Source organism: Saccoglossus kowalevskii, chromosome 20 (genome assembly GCF_978046115.1).
Source record: "Saccoglossus kowalevskii chromosome 20, keSacKowa6.1, whole genome shotgun sequence".
NCBI lineage: Eukaryota > Metazoa > Hemichordata > Enteropneusta > Harrimaniidae > Saccoglossus > Saccoglossus kowalevskii.
Genome location: NC_140660.1, coordinates 22,591,900 through 22,612,022, shown reverse-complemented (window position 1 = coordinate 22,612,022; position 20,123 = coordinate 22,591,900). Strand labels below are relative to the sequence as shown.

General features: G+C 38.0%; 1 protein-coding gene across 1 annotated transcript; it reads left to right on the top strand.

Moving 5' to 3' along the window:
• Positions 1–8,330: 8,330 nt before the first annotated feature.
• hox11/13b (homeobox 11/13b) lies at positions 8,331–11,896 on the top strand. The gene is given in 2 exon segments (NM_001164942.1): positions 8,331–8,862; positions 11,017–11,896. Coding segments are annotated over 2 exon segments (687 nt in total). The 5' UTR covers positions 8,331–8,459; the 3' UTR covers positions 11,301–11,896.
• The last annotated feature ends 8,227 nt before the right edge of the window (positions 11,897–20,123 follow it).

Sequence of the window (20,123 nt, the reverse complement as noted above, 5' to 3'; positions counted from 1 at the left end):
AAATTAAATAAATAAATTAAATAAATAAATAAATAAATAAATAAATAAATAAATAAGTTTTAATATTTTACTAACATTAATGTACAACTAAATTAAATAAATAAATAAATAAATAAATAAATAAATAAATAAATAAATAAATTTGTTATTTTACGTAAATAAATGAGTACTTATACTGTTGACTTGTTTATATATATTTTATTTGAAGTACCAACCTTGGCAGCCCTGACATACCACAATTGTGGCCTTAGGCTGAGGAGACGCCTCGTAAATAAAACAAGTCAGTATATTGTTTGTTTACTGTGCGAGTCTCACGTGCACCGTTTTTTTAAGCACTCGAAACAATAAAAAGAGTCCAGGGCGAAAAGGTCACGGTGAACTTCCGGCGTGCATATTGTAATAATTTTTGAATCTTGAGATGTTTTCGTGACGGGAATAATAAACAACACGGATACACTAGTACTAGGATACTACGAAAAAGTTTACCTTTCCAGTCGGGGTCATTTGATGTCATTGTTGTCTTCCCTGGGGTTGTATGAGAATTCAAACGAGAGTTGACGCGCTACAAATATTGTACTCATATCACGCAGACGAACCATTTTTCCCGTCAGAATGTCAATTTTTGGGGGGGGGATTATTTTTTTTTTAATTTGGACTGAATGGTTATAATTTCTTTTTTGCAGTTTTGATCTTTTTTTGAGAAAAAATATTTAATAAAATGAATGTAGGCTTATGCATAGATTTGAGGATATATGGTGGCAAGTGTTGACATGAATGTTTGCAGGGTTCGGACGCCAAAGTGAAGTCTTGTCACCTTTGACAACACAAAATAACTTGTACTTTTAAAAATGTTGAATAAAACACATAAGCAACGAGGAACTATGTCCATTTGGTCGAAAATTAACAAAATGAAATGATAGTAAAGGGAATAACGAGCAAATTTAGCACCAGCATTTTGACAAGTAAAATATGGCGGGTTAAATGTCTTCATAATCTTCTTACATTATATTACATTGACATTTATACTTATAAATATAAATCTATCCAATACAAGACGAAATGTCGCTCAATAAAATGGCGGGGTTTCATTTTGCTATAAAATATACAATTTTACTGTAGCAGTTTTAATCATTTCGTACAACTTTCTCGTTAGTGTAGAAATGAGTTTACTGCTGTTTTCGGCCAGCTCCGATTGAGCGCACTAATTTGTGTTTACTCTTAAATGACATACGCGCTCCAACGCCCTCACCTGCACGATATTGACAGTTATTTATAACCAGTGTGTAAAAATAATCAACCAACCGGCCGTAACTAGGATTTCCCGTCGTAATTCTCGTTATCAAGGACATATATGACGCTGTCGGCGGACGCCGCCATTTTGAATTGGGAAAAGTACAAACACACCGACCTTGATATTTTACGAGACCGGAAGTTGAAACCTCGTGCTTGAGACCAACAGACTCGTACACAGCAGTGATGAAGAATGTCGAAATGGCATCGCCCATTTTGACGATAAGCAGAAAACATTATCGGGTTCATCGACCTGAGCCAGACTGATTCATTACGATGACGTTACAGGCTACCATGCAAAAAATTCTCTCATATGTTACAATATAAGGGAAAAAAATCTGAAGCGCGCGCTTAAAACGACCTGCCAAGTTGAGCTCCCGAAACTATGATAATATTTTGTTCAACTGCAACAAATAGTTATTTTATTCCGTGTTCTAAACAATAAGTCGCCGTCGATGAAGAAATCACGTGACATATGTTGTTAGTAGATGATCCGAAAAATATCTGTTCCTTTAACTTTTTCCTCACCATCACAAATTAACAAAAAGTCCCAGTTATAGTCTGCACTTTCTTTCAGAAAATTGAGACAAAAAATACAATTATGTTTAGTAAAAACTGAAAATCAACTCAAATTGTGTCTGTTGGCTCCAAAAATTAGGGTTCATTTCCAGAAATATTTAAGAATATAAGAAAAAAAAAGTGCAGAAAAAATGGGGCGAACAAATCTGGTGGTGAAAAGATTAAAATACTATTAATATTTATATTTATATTGAATTTATTTTATTTTATTTTATTTTATTTTATTTTTTTGTTCATCGAATATATATTCTTGTATACGCAAAGTCAGCATAGGCATATTTCAATGCATGTTCACACCACTATTCTTACTGACAGTGTTTTTTTCCCATTTTTTGAACTTATGTTGTTTAAAATCGATGAAACCTTAGTGCAGCATGTTACACGTCTTATTTGTATTTTTATTTTATTTTTTTATAATTTCCTTGTTAATTACGTGATTTCAATTGCCTGTAGATTTTAATGATTTTTCAAAATAAAAATCGCAAGAAATTATGCTTGATATAGGACTCATAGCGACGTATACAACGCGAGTAAAATACATTGTTTATTTACATGAAATTCCAACACGCGCTACGCGACGACCACCGCGCTTTAACAATAACGACAGATCGATGGGTATTACACGTAGAATTATTCTAAATAATAACAATAATATGCTTCATCTTATATTTTGGGAAACTTTTGAGTTGGAAATCGTCGAATTTAAAGAATAGTGATGTCAAGGGTGAAAATGATTTTTGTAAATATTAAAAAAAAAAGTGAACGCATAGAACAAATTATACATGGCACGTCGTTACTTTATGTAAATTAGTTAACAAATCAGAGAGGTATTGTAGTAAATAACAGTAGTAGCAAGTCACTGTGTATAAAACTCTATGCAATATGCCAAAAGGCTTGAGTGAACATTTCGCGTTTTTATGCACTTATTTTTAGAATCGAAGCATTGTAATTCGCCAGTTCTTAAATGTTGTGTTTTACAATTAGCGCGTTTACAACTCGTTTCTGCGTGTCACTGTACATCGGCGCAAAAGAAGAAAGGCGTAAAGAGGCTAAGAAATTGCTTCAAAACCCCTCAGGGTAACAACATCAGCGTACCTATTACGTAACATTAACGAGGGCGTAACAAACTAATGTGGGCACAAGATGGGGTTTTGACGCCATCACTCGGTGATCATTCGAATCGGGTTTAGGGGGCATTTTAGTGACATATTCAACTTATATGTTTATCTTATTTCAAAATCTTTTAATTTTCAGACAAGGTTGTTATATAAACCTTTACACAGTTGGCGAACGTCAGCTTTACTCTGGGCATATCGTATTGTGGCATGAAGAGCTGTCAACTAATGCCAATCGAAAATATAAAATACAGAAATATACACTGAACCAGCCCCCCCCCCCCCACATTCACACCTCTGTAATAACGCTGATATATACGTGATATGATATCCTTATCTTTTTAATTAGCATGTAATTTCTTCTAGAGAATACATGGTAAACATTTGATATGTAATACATTTATTGAAAAATTACGGGAATTGTTTCAGACATAATCTGTTAACAGTTTGTTTTGTGACGTAATTTACAGTTGTAAATTTCGATCATAAAATATGATACAACACCCCAAGTCACCGATTAAACTACGGGAATGCGAGCAACATTAATAACCTCGTTTTTTGAAGTCTCATATCATAAAAGATGCAACTGGTGTGATATGCCATCGAGATTTTTTTTTGTAGACACACGAGTTGAGAGCAGTATTCCTTCAAAGCAGATAACACAATGCAGTGAGGTAATCAGCCGCGCCAATGCACTGGATAAACCTAACATTGATAAGTTGGTTATGAAACAATCTTAGTCATATATAGATTTTGTAATTTGGTAAACTGATATTCCCATTTTATGGAAGAGTGAAAAAAACTACATTTTTGTTTGTCGTTCAAGCCACCTCTACAATAATCACATCCATTTTTTTTTCTTAAAGGGCGGCAGTCGTCGTGCCGCGTCCTGTTCGATATGAGACTCACAGCGACGCTTACAACGCGTGTGAAATACATTGTTTATTTACATGAAATTCGAACACGCGCTGCGCGACGACCACCGCGCTTCAACGACCGGCCTTGCCAGTAGTCAGCAATCTATCTATCTCTACTGATTTGAGGATTCCATTTTGAATGCCTCCAAATCAGTTCTATCCGATGGCATATAGCATATAGTAGGCATATAATAGGCATATAGTAGGCAATAACAATGGCGCTTTATCGATAACATAAAAGAAAAAAGCTATCGATACAGAGCCGTTGCTCGAAAAATCTAGCTATTTTGAAAAGTTACTTAACACAACAATTACCAAATATAGTTTACTATATATCATATTTATCACTTCGATTAGTGTTTAGTGATTAACGTTTCTAGAAATACCAACGCAAATGAATAAGTCTCCGACAAAAACAGGCTCAATGTTTGTCTAGGTTTTCATGACGTCAAGAGAAAAGTTGAACTTTTATCGCCCATAAAACTAATTTCACGAGAAAAATAAAATGAAATATTTCATCATCCAGGGTTTGAATATAATTTAAAAACGAGTGATTGGTCTGTGAATTGTTTTGGACGCAGCGTATAAGATATATCTTAACTAACCATATAGTTGATTTTTTTTTAAATACTAAACGAAACAAGGTCAGCGACTACCATTTCTCACTGATAGCGACAATAATGTTGTTTTGGTCCAAGCACGTCGCCACATTCAGTTGAGAAAAACGTTTTAATATCGTGATGGATGACACGGTGGTCGTAAGAAAACGTTGGAATCGGTTTGATTTAGACGTCAATCTATCATGATTGTGTTTTTGTTCTTGTTTGTTGTTTGCGATTGGACTAAATTCTAAACGACGAACTACTGTACAACCAAACACCGTTGACGAATTGAACGACTTTCTAACTGTTTTATTTTCGTAGACACAGTCCTAATACGATCTGACATATATTCGACTATCTGAATCTGTTAGGCTTTAACAAAGTACCACATCTTGTTGCATTTCTGTCAGAGGAATTGTTTTTGAAGAGATTAGCTGTTCAGTGCGTAAGCTATAAACATTCCCCACTGCTATATATTCGACCTGAGTTTAATCTGAATACGCAATTGAAAATAGTTCCTCATAAAAATGACGCACATAGTCATAGGACCATTATTTGTGCCGAGAATTTTTTTTTTTCAGCCGAGAACTAAACAAATGCGAGGAGTGGTCACACAATGCAGAATGTTACATTTCGACATGCAGGCATATTTTAGGGCAAATCTGTCTATAATTAATGCGGAGTTTTTAAATCACTGTCATTTTTTTAGAAAAATGTCATTTTTTTTAGAAAAAATGAAAATAATAGGTATAACATTAGAATCGGTTCCAATGGACTGCATAGAAAGCGCATTTCGTTGAAAAAACGCCCGTCAAAATAATGTCTTGACACCGTGACGAATACTTGGTATAAGACACTACATATAATTTTTAGCACCACATTTTTGAGATATTGAGATAAAGAAAATGATGGTAAAATGCCCTAAAACAGACAAAATTCTTTTTTTATTCTGTACATCGATTTTTTTTTTTTTTTTTTTTTTTTGGTGTACGGTGTCATTTTGATTTGATTTTCTTAATTTTGTAACATAAAATGTCACATAAATATGTAAATGTAAACAAAATTACATTACTTTTAAGCTTTTAGAATCATTCTACCTCAATATACAAACAAACAGTTGCTGTTAAATTCAGCGTAGTGTCATCATGTCATTCATTACAACAAGCATGCTCCCGGCGATAGACGGCATCGAAGCATTTCGCAAATGAAAACACTTGCGCGTCAGTATGAACCAAGAAAATGCTAAACACCAACGGTTTGTGCACTACTGACAAACAAACTACAGCACAGGCCTTATTAAATATATCAGAAATAATAATTCAAATTTTTTTAGTTTTGTTTGGAAAAACTCGCTCGTTAAGAAGAGTGTAGGCAGTGATTGCACGACGTTATCGGGATCTGACCGGGGAGTCATGACTTCTACAAAGAAATACAGTAAGAGTGGCTCGTTATATGACTGTCTGCTGAAGCCCATATCGCCCGTCGTTAATCCGGGTCGGCTCCTTTCAACGTTTGTGTAAACTCGGTGCGATGAAACGAGCTCTCACCGTGCTCCATTCACGGCAGTTAAAATTTAAAGCCGGTCCCCGGTGAGGGTTCTCTGTTACGTCACATGCGTTGATATTTGCAGGGAGGGCACCGAACCGCTGAGAACAGGGAGAGGTCCTTGGCAGATGATTGTTTCAGGACGGGGAAAAAACTGTGTTGAATTCCACTCTCCGATCATTTGCACTACAACTGTCACAAAATATCTATGTTCAAGAATCAACTTTCGGAAAACACAAAACGTGGTAAAATGTTTATTTTTTTTTATTTCGACCATCCCGAGCACTCACGAAACCAGGGATCTTCAAGAATTATACATACTATTTTGTGAATTGGAATACAGATTTTTCATCAGTCTCAGAAATTATTCCCAACTTGAGATGTTTGACATGAGTATTTTTTTTTTTAATTGTTTTGAATAAAAGTGAAATAGTAATTTGCTGCAACATGCGCCGGAAAGTATAGGTGAGTGACCTGAAATCGAGTGTGTAAGAAAAATACGCGGAGACAGGCAACTATACTGAAGTAAAATCATCGAAATTTCGTGCATCTTGGAGAATCTGTTTATTAAAACAACATTAATTGCTTTCTCCATTGCCCGTCATTGCCCAAATAGCGATAGAACCATACAAATCATCGTGAAAGCGACACATTTTGTGATGTAAGTTTCGCCCCGCATGGCACTGAGGGATTGATCCACTCTTACTCAGTGTCTTGAACAGTACCCGGCGAAAACACTGCCTATATACACCATTGTTGGTAGTTGTTATCGTAGCACGGACTATCATTTACTAATATCTGGCACAAACATAAAAATTAATCACGAGATGTTAGTTATAATCCACCTGAAATCGCCAGATTTGTGTTAGTGCACATTGACGGGGGCTTTCCCCCAATGCGACACGAGCGTGTAGGCGTTCCGTGGAAGCACTGTCAACGAAAATGTTCGTAAATTCAATTCACAAAAAGTGCAATCGTAATGATTTAAATAATCGTCGTTCTATGCAAGTTTTCAATTAAACCAATCTTTTATATCGATGTTAAATGTTGGATATTGGATTGGATGTTTGGTTTATTTTGATGTCAACAGCTAACTATGCTATTCGCGCCACTGTTACATCTACGATTACTGGCAGTACAGAATTGTATATTAACATAATATCGACAATAACAGTCTGCATTATTTTCTCGGGCGTGACCGCCGTAAATACACCAGTATATCGCCGTATACTAAGCCCCTATTATGATGAAACACGGACTGTATTTCAAATTATCAAATTTTTACCATAAACCTTATAGAATATCCGCGGAAATCCACTTATATATACAAACAAAAAAACGGAATTACTCAGATACTTCGTATGAGGGTACTTCGACGTATTTCGGCAAAATTGCATTTTTTTTGTATTATTAATAATAATAATAATAAAACTGTTTGTGTAGCGAAGAAATCGTGATGGCGTCCGGGTGTGGATACCCTGGGTGGCTCGCTCACTGGGCGTAACAGCGCCTTCTCATGAGTGGCCTTGTGTTGGTGAAGCCGTGATAAAAAGCACCGCCGAGGCACATAAAAATTCTCAGGTCATTGTGCGTTGCCGACACCAATTCAACCCAGTCATGTAAAACATTATTATTATTATTTTGATGTTCAATTCTAAGATATCTGAAAAATTAAATATTATATTTGTTTTCCTGTACATAATCATTTGTCTCGAATTTTAATGAATCGACGAATTTCGCTCTCAAAATTGCCAATTGCAGCGTGTAGTTCTATGCCCCCACCTGACCCGAGGCATGTCAGTTATTGGCTGTCACGATTTGAGTTTTATTTATAAACGACTACTATATGCCTCGTTCAATCTTTGGCCTTCCCCCCAAAAAAGTCCCTGAAAGGTCTGCGTAGACAGAGAGCTGTGTGATAGAAAGTGGCCGAATATTTCCTGTTTTCTCCCTGCGGTTAATTAAATATCGTAAAAGGTAACGACGTACGCTTTTCATGTACGGGGTTCTCTGGACACCAAAAACATCAATTACAACGCATGCGTACTCTCGGTGTGAAATATGATGAATGGGAAAGTGTATGTCAACGTCAACCAATCAACGACCCGCAGGAATGATGATTACTCAACCCCGCCCGTATATTGGCTGTTCGACCACTGCACTTCGTACGTCATAAGTGCGCAGGCGGTGCGCAAAAAAAATGACACCATAAAAATTCCCAACCTTTACTTGCCAGAAACTATAAATACCCAGGTTACCGGGCCGAGATTAAAGGTTTGTCGATTTTGCCGCGTTTCTTTTTAACTGTGCTGTAGTGGGGTGGTTTAAGGAGACGCACATTGTATCGGCAAACATATCACATCGTTGAGAAAGGAGTGCTGTACGACCGAAACGTAAAGACACCTGTGACCATGCATGCGAGTATACAGAGGGACTCCTGTACCGACTGGTTCGTCGATCCGAAAAACAGTATGGACAGATATAGCTCGCTCCTCCGCGAGAAGCAGACGGCAACCGACAACTATCTAAGCAACGCCATGGCGAGCAGCAACGCGGTGACATCGGACCAGGGAAGCGTTTTCCCGTGCAGATACCCCCAGTACTATAACAACATGGACACAACGAACGCAAACTACAATGACACTTTGCCTAGCTGGAATTCGTATGATTTTAACCAAAGTCGGCAATGTCTGAACACTTTTCAATCGCCGCCGATTTTTAACGGTGGAGGAGCGATATCACAACACACATACGGTATTAACCCGACAAATTATGGAGCCCATCCAGCATCCAACTACACGGGGAACGTACCAGGTAAGACGGCACAATAAATCACATATTATTCTGTAATGTAGCGATTCCAGTTTGAGAAGAAACATTCTGATCGCAATTTAGACACGAAGTAAACATTATTATTAGTGTTATGTGCATACTGATTTTGCATCAACGGAAGGAACCACTAATATTCGGAGCTCCCAACTTACCGGTCTGTCGCCGTCAAGAAACGAATCGTCTCAAATACTAGGAGTTACATTTAATAGTTTAAATTATTTATGAACAGAAAACACACACACTATTTTCTGTAATTCAAAATGTACGTCACCCTGGTGAAAAGTTGCTTCACAGGAAGCACCGCTAAGACATAATGGAAATCCTATGTTCACGAAAGCAAGAAGCGAATCATTGGGGCCCGCACTGTACGCGTATTAATAAAATAAAACTCTGATCACACACGGGTCATCATGACCGCTAGCCCTAACGATATCAAGCCAATCCATGATCCGTCGAAAGCCAATGTCGAGTCATATTTGTAGCGGAGTAAATCAAACGATCGCAGCAACGGTTCATCGTACAGTAAAATAACCACAACCTTGGGCGAGTCATTGCAACCATTCCTCGGCTGTGTGGCATGTACGTGTGGGGACATAGTCTTGTTGTTTAACTCTCCCAACCATAAAAACATCACGGGTATTAGTAGCACTACTCGAGGTTTCAAATGCCATATTCCGGTGATTAATAGATAAGGCATACGGCGTCCGTTTTCATATTCATATACATGAGAGAGAATTCACTGATAGATCTATATACAACCCAGAATTCCAAAATATAATTTAAACGAGTATAACTCCATAAAGCGAATTTTATAGTTTGCGATCCCGTTTCATTCGTACCCGTTCAATTTGGAGTGCAACGACCGCTTGGCGACGAAGCACACCGTTAAATACGCAGCAAATATATAATAAAATACAACCGGCTACTACTGCGCAAAATCCTGTCTTGTCGTCATATTCTGCTTGTTTACGTGTATTAGACCCTTTCGCCGAAACTGCTATGAAAATTCGAAAGAAAACATCGCACTACCACCTACTTCATGCAAGTATAAAACCGATATTTAGTCGCTTTCGAGAGATGCCTCAGTTTTATTAGATGCAGTGACCTTAGCAATCTTCTCGGTGCCCGTCTGTTTATTTGCATTCTATAACACTTTCTAATGGCGGCATCTTTCATTTCTTCATTTGTTTTTATGGCTCGTAAAATTTTAAGACCCTTTTTGTCGGCACGGTAGCTCAAAGAGACAGAGGCACGTAAAGTCTGTAGGGGGGTTGTGTCCTGGGCGACCAACGAGATGACACATCAGACCCCGTCAAGTAATTACTACCGGACTCAAATCCACGCGTTTTTGTAATATCATGGCCGCTTCCAAGGGCATGGGATTGGTTTCACATACTACAAAATGAGATTCAGTTTTTGCTGGAAATCCTTGTAGTATAAGAACTAAATGGAAATGTTTTGTCCATAGAAAATATAAATCAGAAATCTTATGTATCACAGAAACTATTGGAGATTATGGCTCTCTCTATTTCCTTTCCGCACATTTTTTTTTCCTACTATGCTATTCGTATTTAAAATGGCGGACGTCAATTTTTTATGACGTCACGTAGTCATAACACTGCGGTCATTGACATTTACAATAACGATAGTATATCCCCATTAGACCTACTTTTTACTACCCGATTCATCATTAAATTCCACTCACGTAAAATTATTATTGTTTAGCGAGTATGTAATTCCTCAAAAAATGCTACTCCATTTTGAACACATTGAAATTACTTTGTTTTTTTATTTTAGGATATGCATGATTTCTATCAATTCTTCAAAGTTTCAGCAAATTTTCATATTTCAAAAGAATATTGAATTTGATATCAAGATACACATATGAAAACAGAAATATAATTAATTTTAATTTAATTAAGTTAAAAATTGGCTTCAGTATGTGCGTCGATCATATTGTTGATACAAAGCCTACGATGGTTTACTCGTGAATCTCGGCTGTCCGCTAGCTATGTAAGACAATATCTGATTCGCTACTTAACATCAACAGATACCCGACAAACCAATCAGGGGAAGGCTTTATGCCAATTACTGACTGACTGACTTAATATATTCTATCTTCTTGTTTTGTTACAGGTGTCACTGACGTGTCGAATTGCAGTTGGCTGACAACATTCACCACGACACCCCGGCGAACCAAACGGAAACCCTACACCAAAATGCAAATATTCGAGTTAGAACAAGCCTTTCAAAACAACATGTACCTTACAAGAGAGCGACGAACGAAGCTATCGCAACAACTCAGTTTGTCAGAGAGACAAATAAAAATATGGTTCCAAAACAGGCGAATGAAATTGAAGAAGATGACTGAACGAGAGAAACTTGAAGAAAAAGAATTGCGAGAGCATCAGGCGCTTTGAAAACAGACAGCGTCAGACAATCAGACTTACCATATTCCAAAATGGCGGATGTATCTGAGGTGTCATTTTATAAAGAATATACTGTTGAAAACGGACAATATCTGACTCTATCAACAAGTGCCCAGAACGGGACTGACACTTTGAGCTCCGTCATAAAAAAAAAAGTTCGAAGTAGACGTTTCCATAACTCTCGCGAAAATATTTGTAAATACAAATTAACCATTTATGTAATTTACCAGCAATTCTGTGTTTCTATTTAAATTATTTAAAATATTCAAGTATAAGTACTGTTCACTACAACTGTAGTTTATTAGACAATAATGACCGCTACATGTATCAGGAAATCAGAACAGGTCATTCGCGTTACGGAATCCCGCGAGATATCACCATTCACACACGAGAGCAGACAGTGACGTTATTGCATCCATCCTTTGTTTCCGTAACTGACTCGCCATAATAATACCTCGAACTTTTTCACATTTTCAATTGAAGCTTCTTTTTTAATGTTTTCGTTATTATTTATCAGTATTTTTTGTTAAGATCTACGACCATTCGGAGATGGTGATTTTTCGTTTTAGGTAAAAAAAAAAAAAAAAAGCAATTAGCAAACGCATTGAGCGTAGCTGTGTTGATGTCACGTGCTCATATTTGTCCATTCAGAAAAGTCCCCACGTGACTCGGAAATATATATCAATGACGTACTGCGCCAATCATTTTACCCTAATTCAAAATTGGACTGCATTCGCATACCTGGAAAAGGATCACGTGACCGTGTTATTCCTGATCGCAGTGTCATGTTTTTTTGTTGTTTTTTCTTGTTTTTACGTAGCGACCATGTTAGCGCCCTCAACGTGTATACCTCGTTATTTTCATTCATAGACATTGTTAAAGAATTTTAGCGTTGTACTACTATGACCTTTTTTATTTACTGTAAAGAATTTGAGAGATACATTTTATTAATAAAATTATAAGACATTTGTACATTTCTAGTCCGGTGAGTGTAATTGTCGCTCGTTGCCACGGGGGCTGAAACAAAACATACTGCGTATTAAAAGTGCGCAGTGATGTTTACATAAATGTCGATACCCGCTGTGCCATTTCAAGCAGATATAGGCACCCTTTTACAAACGTAGGCTGGTGCTCTGTGACGTCATTTCTGTGACGTCATTTGTTTATATTTTGGGCTTCACCCATGCACGCCCTATCAAGGCACGGATCTTCACTAGCTTGGGCCTCACAAGTTTACCGGTAACACGTCACGCCGCCGGTAATACGTCACGTGTGTTGACAGGCATGACATCGTAACTTGTACTCTACAATTTGAGAAGTCTTTAAAATGGCGCCCTCTATGGTACCTTCGACACCATTTGTAATCGAATTGAGGTCACGGTAAAATCAAACATTTTTTCTCGAGGGAGAAGCATTAGCGTATTTCCAAGGCTTTCCTTTAATGTTTGGCAATGTTTGATTTGTTGTGGACATCCATATTTCCTACTACAAATTTTTATCATATTATTTTTAGTGTTTTTTTTTTTTCGATTAACTTAATTTGTCTGTCATGTCATGAAAAACGTGAGACAATACGAGAGAGAGTTCCGTCCACTAGTCCTATATATACCAATGCCAGTCACCTAGTAACAGACAAATGCTGGCGTTATCCGCATCCCTTATACAATCCAAAGCGCGCCGTGACCAATAATATACCAAGCAAGAACGTCGCCGCCAGTGAGTAGCGATTTGATTGATCAACGCCCCTAAATTTGGTTTATTAAGTTGACCAATGAACAGAGATGTCACAGTTGTTAGTTTGGTTTTTAAATATCATTCTTCCGTACTTTTTGAAATGATGGCAGGTATGTAGGATCAATAAACTTTCAGTGTTCAAACGCATAGCCAACCCAAACTCCGAAAAAAAAAATAACTGAGTGAATGAAGTTTCGAGTCCGCGTTACCACAGAAACTTGCGCGCTCTGGTTTAAACACGTCCCAAATATCTCTACGTAAGGTTATTTCTAGCTCTCGCAATCTGTTCGTAGGTTACCCTGGTTCCGTCGAACTATCAAACGTTTACGCGGCACCCCCACCTCTTTAATATCAAGAACAATCTTACCAGCTATTTGGAGTTCATGAATACAGAAACTCAAACAATACTCCACCAATGACTGAAAAAGATGCATTGAAACAATTATATTTACTCTTACATCGATTGGACGACAGAGGGCGCTGCATGAGTAAAATACAAATACGGAAGACTATTTTAGTTTACATAATTGATCAATTTGGGCATCATTGAGAATACTTTAAACATATTGTATCCTTAGGAGCGGATCGAGCTACGTCACAGAACGCTCCGTGTTGCTAAGGCGCGCACCACTGTACCATGTATTTCTATGGGCTCTGCGCGAACTGTTGTGGAACGCCGGTAGAAGAGCCGGTGAAAACAGTTAGTCAAGGAAACAGCACAAACTCAACATTGAAGTAATCATGAACAACCGAATGTATATATGATGCACATACAGGGGGTAATCTTGTTACACTGTTCAGTAGAGTCTCAATAACCATCCCAAAGTACAGTTTTCTGCGAGTTTCGGCCTTTGTTTTCTCCGTGATGGTTGCCAGACGGTGAAAATACCCGGATGCCCGTCCCGAGGACAAGGACACATATGGGGGAAGGGGGATATGAATTTCTCGAGTATTATTTTGGTACCTGACCTTCAGCCTAGGTTTTCAATTTCACCCTTGAACACACAAGGTGTCTTCTTGACAACTGAAATATCTATCATCATGACACAAGAAATACAAAACAGTTTGTCTTTGCTCATACTCAATCAATTTTCAGTATCAATATGTTTATTTTTTTCGCGTTACATTATGGTATTATTTTAATATATATTTTTTTTAATTTATGTTTTTTTTTACTTGCATATAATACCCTTACAGAATAAACGGTTACATGTTTACATGGGAGATGCTTTGGATGGCGCCCTCAACGACGCATAAAGACAATAGCACTGACTACTCGCCGCCTATTTGCATAGATAATATTTTAAGGATGTAATGAACGTTCGAAGAACTTTAAAAGCTTCGCCAATCCTCACAATCCTGTGGGTTTCGGAAGTTTACTAGAACCTCGACTGCAAACATACTGTTTACGTCATCGTAGAGTAAACAATAAATCATTTTGATTGGCTAAGAAGTTGAAGGTAGGGTCTAGGCTTATTTATTTATAACTATGTTTGACTAAACTTGCTGAAATATTTATTTAATCACACGGGGGCGGAGCTACGCCACAGACGTTCCACGTTGCTATGACGCGCACCGCTGTACATGCATTTCTATGGGCTCTGTGCGCGCTGCTGTGGAACGCCAGTCGAGCCGGTGAAAATTCGGGAAAACAACACAAACTCAACTTTGAAGTAATCCCGAACAACCAAATTTACATATGTTACACACATAGGGCTAATCTTGTTACACTGTTCAGGGGACTCTCAACAACCATCCCAAAGTACCATTTTCTGCGAGTTTTTGGCCTTTGTTTTCACCGCCAGGGTTGCCAAGCGGTGAAAATGCCCGGATGTCCGCCCCCGAGGATACTAGCGTTTGTGTGTGTGTTGTAAACATTAATTGCCGCAAAGAAACGGATTTTCGACGATGGGTTGTATATGGAGCCTAAATTACGGGTATTCATCCAGCCCCGGGAAAATAATTAAAAAACAGATGAATGTCAAGACGCACGAGTTGTAACCACTGTAAGTGTTATAATCTTGATGTTTAGCGATAAGAAAGCCTCTTATCTGGGTATCAAATTGACCTTCCTTCTCATAGGTGTAATCTTACTTGTTTCTTGTCTGATCACTTTTTTTCCCAACTTAAATCGGAGAGATTTGTCTCAGCAAAAAATGCTAAATGTTCAGCTTCACCATGGGTCTTCGAATTTCCACTGTCCATGCGATCGTCAAGGTATGTAGAAGATGGAGCATTTACTCCCCGCACACACTAGACCAATAATGCAATCGTACCAAGTTTTCGTTGTTGAAGTTCCTTAGACCCATTGGCGACGATTAGCGCCGTATGTCCGATTGCGATTTTTGGTTTGGTCAAATTTAATATTTTTATTTATGTACTATGTATGTAACAGAAGTGAACAACCAAAACATTTACATCACATAAGGGCTAATCTCGAGATGTGCTTTCATAAGAAAACGAGAATGGCAAGAACTGTCGTGATTGAAAATAGATAAATATGGACTAGTTTAATTTAATAATACAGTCTTTCTGTATGATTGACCGCTTTGGTTATAAACTAGTTTACTAGTCTTGGTTGCAATATATTACTTAAAGCGCGGTAGTCGTCGCGCTGCGCATGTGCCACATTTGCGTTGATAAACATTGGTTTTCCCACAATCCAATGCGCTCTTCAAATCACAAGTATGAGGTTTGACCTGTGCGCAACTTGCACTGATTACCGCCGGCGACTCCTTCGATACCTTCCAATAACATAAAAATTGCATATTTAAAGGCAGGAAACGTCTCAGTTCGTACTCGTTGATCTGCGCAACAGTCAAAGTCGCCATCTTTGTTTTTATGAGACCCATATATCTCGCACATGCGTAGCGCGACGACTACCGCGCTTTAATCTCCGTTATACATTTCAGCATGGTTATGTGAATAATAACCTTGACTCAAACAAATTGGTTAGTTTTGTCCCAATCTTCTGAAGGAAAATGAAAACTATAAACAAGACTATTTTGTGAATTTGTGATGAAAAGAGAGAACTGGCAGTTTGCATTTACGTAAGTGTATTTTATCAAGAATGAGAAGATGATTTGTGAGCTGAAACAATTCTGTTGAACCGAGTATTATATCCTGAACACCATGAAGACCAGTCGTTGTTGCATTCTGGGAACGACATCGAAATTTCATTTTCAACTTTACAAAAAGTACACAAGGGGTTGTTAACCAGTGGAATATTAAACTTAAAAAGAATTAAAGTACAATTATTGTACAAATATTATATTATATTTATAATTTTAAATTGAATGAAACTCGTGTGATGTAGTCTCTCGTGGCATGGTACTAGAAATGGATAGAAAAGTAGAAAATAGTATATCAAAATCATCCATAAACTTGTTATAGCTTGTCGAATGATTCTTTTCCCAATTGTACACTAGAAACACTAATTGGAACAAACGTATCAATATAAATACATGGTGAATGTTTCCTATCGGTGGTATATCTTTGTTCATACTTCAGCTAGGGAAGAATAATTCCCAAGACGCGAAAGTGTCACACGCGACATAATATTACCGTAATTGGTATAGTACAGGTGTGATGGTTCAAATACCAAAATGGCAACAGTAACAGTAACAGTAACAGTAACAGAAAGACTTCCCTGGCGGCGATGATAAAATACGAACACGGAGCCAACAGATGAGGTTTCAACTGGTACTGGTATTATTATACTCTGCAAACATCAAGTACAATAACGCGGTAAAACTCCACTACTCCAATAACTCGATGATTTTTAAGCCCTGGGGGACTTCCGTGTGAATACTGAGTTTCGAATTGTTCATCGACTGGCCACCAAATATGTATGGCTACGTCAACTAAATTTGACACGTGTTTTTTAAGCCCAATAAATTATTCATACATGTCAAGCTCTGTTCGATTTGTTTAGGGCATGTAGCCGTTTTTAGTGGAAAATATTTTTTGTGGGAACACTTTTACGGTATGTATACGGTTAAGACTAAACTCATTCTGAATCAATGATCGTGACTTATTTTTGAAAATTGAATGTCACATTTTACCAGACGTGGACCGATGTGGATTCGGTATCATTATTTTTGGAATTAATCACTAACATTTCCTCGTTTCTCTGCTCTGTCAAAAGGAGTTACCTAGGCTTTGTTCACGTAACTGTCTCATTAAAATAATAAAAAATATTACATCTAGAACAAGCACCCAAAACACGTAACAAGAGGTCCAGGTGCTTTCACGATACAAGTGTCATACAACTATGAGATTTAAAGTGTCGTTCAGAATGTTCACACTTTACTGTCAAAACCACCATTTGGACCACTCACGTGCCAGTGATCAGTGTTTGGGCGAGCGGTCGGTGTTTCAATAAGCGAGCGAGCGAAAAAAAAACGCGATTAAAATGCGGTCGGTATCCGGTCGGGCAAGACCGCGTGGTCGGAAATTAAGCGATAAGCGGTAGATGTATAAGCGGAAGGTTGGGCGAAATGAGTACTGTGTGCTCGGACTGTATGACCATGTTTCTCCGACCATGTAGTACGTCCATGCTCCGACGAAGTCTCGACTGACAATAATGCTGACAATGGACGTTAGATAAACACGCATTGTTTGCAACTGGAAGCTTATCACCCGTTATATCAGAATCGTCAACAACAGAGTATACAGATAAGATGTTATCATTTAAACCCTTTCAAAGATAAACATTATGCAAATATCCACGAAACGGCAGATGTAGTCTTTTCTGCTAGCGCTTTAACACACTAATTTAAGCAACGTTATTTCACAATTTCGATCTTTTGTAAACCTGGGATGATGTATCAAGGTCTAAAGTAACCGTTTAATATTTTTTTGAAAAATCAAGAAAAAAGTGAAAATTTCCTTTCTCGCTACCTTAAACTCCAATACAATTCAACGAGATCTCCGATCTGAACTCAGTGCTGAACAACTCCCCTATATATACCCCCACTGTCTATAAATAGACCATTACATCAGCATACATAATGAGTCTGGAACTTACTACAAATTTCTAAAATGTTCCATTACCTTCTATTGCCTCCTACAGTGTTATATTACCTATTCAACCATTTCTAAAAAATATAGAATATTCCACCCAGACACAGTACGGTTCTAGAACATTCTCAGTGACACGGAAGTGGTAAATAAGTCGTATGCGACAGAAAGTAATCAACATATTTAAACTTTGCGAAATACCGAACTGCCGTGTGTAGCGTTTCCGTAAACATTTTCTTTCTAAATCTGTTTCAAAATAGAATGCACTATTCGTTGGGTTGCCTGTTCACGCTGCTTCTTGGTCTGGAAAGAGGTCAACGCATGGAACCACCAGAGTTGCATTACGTAAATATGTGAAATTCCACGACACTCATTAGACTCGAAACAAAACGCCAGTGGTTTCTTGATGGAGGTACTCAGTTCAGTTGTCTCAGAAGTTGAGCTCAAGGTCACACAAGACGTACTAATATTACCACAATGCCATTCTCTAGAATAGAAACATTATTTTCTAGGCTCAATAGCATATATGTCCGACTGCCATTGAGAATATTATCACCACGATGACGTCATAGCCTAATCATGTATTTCGCTATTCATCACACCATTATTACCTCCATAATATAAATCCTACTTATACATACCTTCATTTCTGGCGCTGTTGAATATTGGCACACAATATTACTTCACGAGTCCCAGTGGATACAACTACATCGCAGTTGGCAAGTTTTGGGAATAGGTGATTTTCCGTACAATTGCGAGATCTCGCGAGATGCATGAAAGACGCGCGTCGAACGTCTGCCGCAAAAAACGAACGATTTGATTTTGAACTCGAATTTCTTTATTTCGTAGCTCACATCGACCGGCCGATCTTCGACAGAGGAATATTGCTTCCGAATACCCTTACTTAATCGAAATTGCCTATCATCAAATGTGGACAGCACATTATTAAGCATGGAAATGCCCCCGAAATACTTTCGCGTTTGTCGAATCCCACGCGATGTTTGACGCCACTACGACGCTATGACCTTTGTTTGTCCTGTTTTTACGTTCGATTTCACGCATAACGCGTGATTCTCGCAGTGAACGGAAAATGGTCTATTTGTTTGATATTCTCGATATTGCCCTCGATACTTTGCCACACTCCGCCCACTCATTGACAACCTCATTCTACGGGATATCAATTTCTGAAGCTGAGTGAGTCTTCTCTGAATCTTGGGTATCGTGTTTTGATTGTGTCTGTTGCGAAAGGTGAAGTGACACCCCGAACGCACAAGTAGATATGTTGATTACACTAGAGAAATAAATTCAAATAGTACTGTAGAATACTTTATTTTCGCTTGGAATTTATTTTCGATATCTTCGCTGAAGGGATGATTCCGTGAAAATAAAATCCAGCGAATATACTTTTTGTCCTATATTTCACATTCAACTCATCCAAAAATCAGTGAAAATAAATTCCACAAAGAACGCCCAAAAAGCCTTTTCAGCGAAAATTAATTCCAGCGAAAATAAAGTATTCCACAGTACTGCATGAAATAAGCCAATATAGAACAGTGGCGGCGGCACAGGGAGGGGGCAGTGGTGGCGTTTTCCGAAAACAAATGTTGGGGGCGTCGCCCCTTCAAAATAAAGCTGAAACCCTTTGTGTCAGCACAATTTCCCCCTCAAAATGCAGGAAATAGCGTTTCGGAGAGTCTAAATTTTAAGATGGTTAAGGTGGAGCACGCCCCGGACCGCTTAGTAAGGTTGGTTCGCCGCCCTAGTATGACTGCTAAGCACAATGTTCCCATTACTATTTATTTTTTCAATAACATCCTGAATTCGAACCAACGATTATTTAGACAGACGAGCTGTGTCAATGCATGGCCGTTATGAAATGTACATGAATCAGTTGCGATTTATACAGGTCATTGTCCTTCTATAAAAAAAAAGAAGCACTGATTGGGACTAAGAGTACGTTTCTAGTAAAAGAAAACTGTTCTCTATTGAAGGTAAGATCACTGAGACTAACAACGCGCCATAACAAGTAGTAATACTTCACGTTAGCCTCTTCGTAGC